Raw genomic sequence first — 2,072 nt, 5'->3', positions numbered from 1 at the left:
CTGGGAGGGGGGAATAATCCACCTTTTTTTTTTTCCACCAAAGCACATGTTGGGGGCTGGGTGGAGTTTCCAGGAAGCAAAACTATTTTGAAAACTGCTTCAGCTGGGGCCCAAACCTAGGCAATGTTCTTACCTGTTGCATGCCCCCTCCGAGCAGGTAACTCATGGTTGCTTTAAAAAGTTTCTCTGCCTAAAAGCACAAGGAAAAGTTTTTCTTTTACTTGGGCCCCACTATCTATATAACTAAGTACTAGTCTGATGCATCATCTCTTATAAAACACAACACACACACAGAAAAATATCCTTGTGATGGGAAAACAGACAAGAATACCAAGACCCCACATCCTCTGGGCACCTTAAAAACTACTCTGTGATGAGCAGAAACCAACTACAGAAATTAACTTTTCATTCAAACCCTACTGTGGCAGAGACTGCAACCTGTCCGCTAATTATTTACCGCCCCCATCTTCTCAGTTACGGAATCTTCTCCCTTTTAATAGATCAGCCTCCTTTCCCCCTAGGTGCAGTCACATGATGGAAGTTTGGGCCAAGAGATGCAGGTAGAAGGAATGGGAACAGTTTCTAAATCCTATTTTATAAGGAAGCCGCCTACCGCTTCCCTCTTCTTCCTTCCCGGCAGCTGGAGGTGAGCCAGCTCACCTATGCAGATGAGAACACATCTTAGAAGGAACCCAGGGACACCTGGGTGGCTCAGTCAGTTGAACATCTGCCTCTTAATTTTGGCTCGGGTCATGATCGCACTGTTCATGAGTTCAGGCCCCGCAGCCGGCTCAGGCACTGACGGTGCAGAGCCTGCTTGGGATTCTCTCTGTCCCTCCCCTGCTAGAGCGAGTGAGCTCTCTCTCTCAAAATAAATAAACTTAAAAAAATATAATAATAACGCAGGCTTCCGGACCACTTCAGAGAGCAGAGGTACCTACCCTTCTTTAGTGTCGCTACCTGTAGAATGATGTTTTAAAAAGACATACACCTTGTGGTTTTGAGTCACTCCATTCTGGGGTCTCTCCGTTACAGCAGCTTTGCCTGCACCCTTACTAACAGAGGCCCCTTGAAGCTAGTCCTTCACAAATGCAAAATATTACAAAGTGATTTACTTACTTACATTTTCAAGTTGACCCCGTATAAATGCTAAGTTGGCCATCTGAAAGCAAATTACAAATGAGTTTTCAGTTTAAAGCACTGTATTCTACTTATTTCAAAACCTTTAAGTTAATGACTCCCTTTTGCCTTCACCCTCTAAATTAAAAAACAGTTCAAAGAGAAAGGTCTGTCACTAATCTGCTAACATTAAAGTACAGCAATGCCGTGAGTGTAAATAGTTGCACAATCTTTATCGATGATAAGCTAAATCTAGATCCATTCATCACTGAAGAAACAAATACTGGTATTTTAATTTTCGGTCTGGGATTTAGACTTTGTATAAGTGACACCCCAAGGGTAATAACATTTGAAACCAAAAGAAAACTCAGTAAAAACAAAAACCAAAGAGCTTTACAACATCCTGAAGGGCAGGAGTGTAAATCAGGAGAGCTAACAATCCTTCTCTTGCACCCACCCTCCATCGTCAATGGCTGAGATTGGTTAGAAGAGTTACCAAATCATAAGTGTAAGTGATGGCCTTCCTGTTATCGCTCTGATAGGCAAGACGAAGAGCGTCATGTAAAATTAGCTCAGCCTCTTCTGGCTCATCTTTCATGATGCTCAACTGAAAAGAAAAAAACAAAGAAAATAACAGAAAATGAAAGGTAAAGAAAGCAGATGTATGTGCTACCAGACAGAAGTGGATATGGCTGTCCATCCCCATACACAGGAGAAAGCTAGTCATTCAATTTGCCAAATATTTTTCGAACTCCAACTACGCACCAGAATTTATGTCTACGATGGTGACAGGGTGGTCAGCTTCCCTTGCAGCTATGTGTGGCCATACAACAAATATTTGGAATGTGAGCACTTGTATAAGGAACGCCATCATAGTTTATAAGGAAGCTGCTTGCCCTACATCTTTTCCTCTTGTGGAACGAATAAGCTTAACGACAACTAATGATAAAAGC

The 2,072-nt window shown here is 42.3% G+C and overlaps 1 protein-coding gene across 1 annotated transcript in view; it reads right to left on the bottom strand.

Moving 5' to 3' along the window:
- The window catches only part of TTC19 (tetratricopeptide repeat domain 19), a 26,185-nt gene extending 24,463 nt beyond the window's left edge, over nt 1–1,722 (bottom strand). Inside the window, exons 1-3 of the mRNA XM_077746531.1 lie at nt 1,616–1,722; nt 1,124–1,162; nt 134–190 (exon numbers count right to left, since the gene is read on the bottom strand). Of these exons, the coding sequence (XP_077602657.1) occupies nt 134–190; nt 1,124–1,162; nt 1,616–1,717 (198 nt within the window). The 5' untranslated portion in view covers nt 1,718–1,722. The remainder of the gene's footprint in view (nt 1–133; nt 191–1,123; nt 1,163–1,615) is intronic.
- Between the last annotated feature and the right edge of the window lie 350 nt (nt 1,723–2,072).

Source organism: Crocuta crocuta, unplaced genomic scaffold (genome assembly GCF_008692635.1).
Source record: "Crocuta crocuta isolate KB4526 unplaced genomic scaffold, BGI_CrCroc_1.0 scaffold139, whole genome shotgun sequence".
In the NCBI taxonomy this organism is placed as follows: domain Eukaryota; kingdom Metazoa; phylum Chordata; class Mammalia; order Carnivora; family Hyaenidae; genus Crocuta; species Crocuta crocuta.
This window is presented reverse-complemented; position numbering and strand designations above follow the sequence as displayed.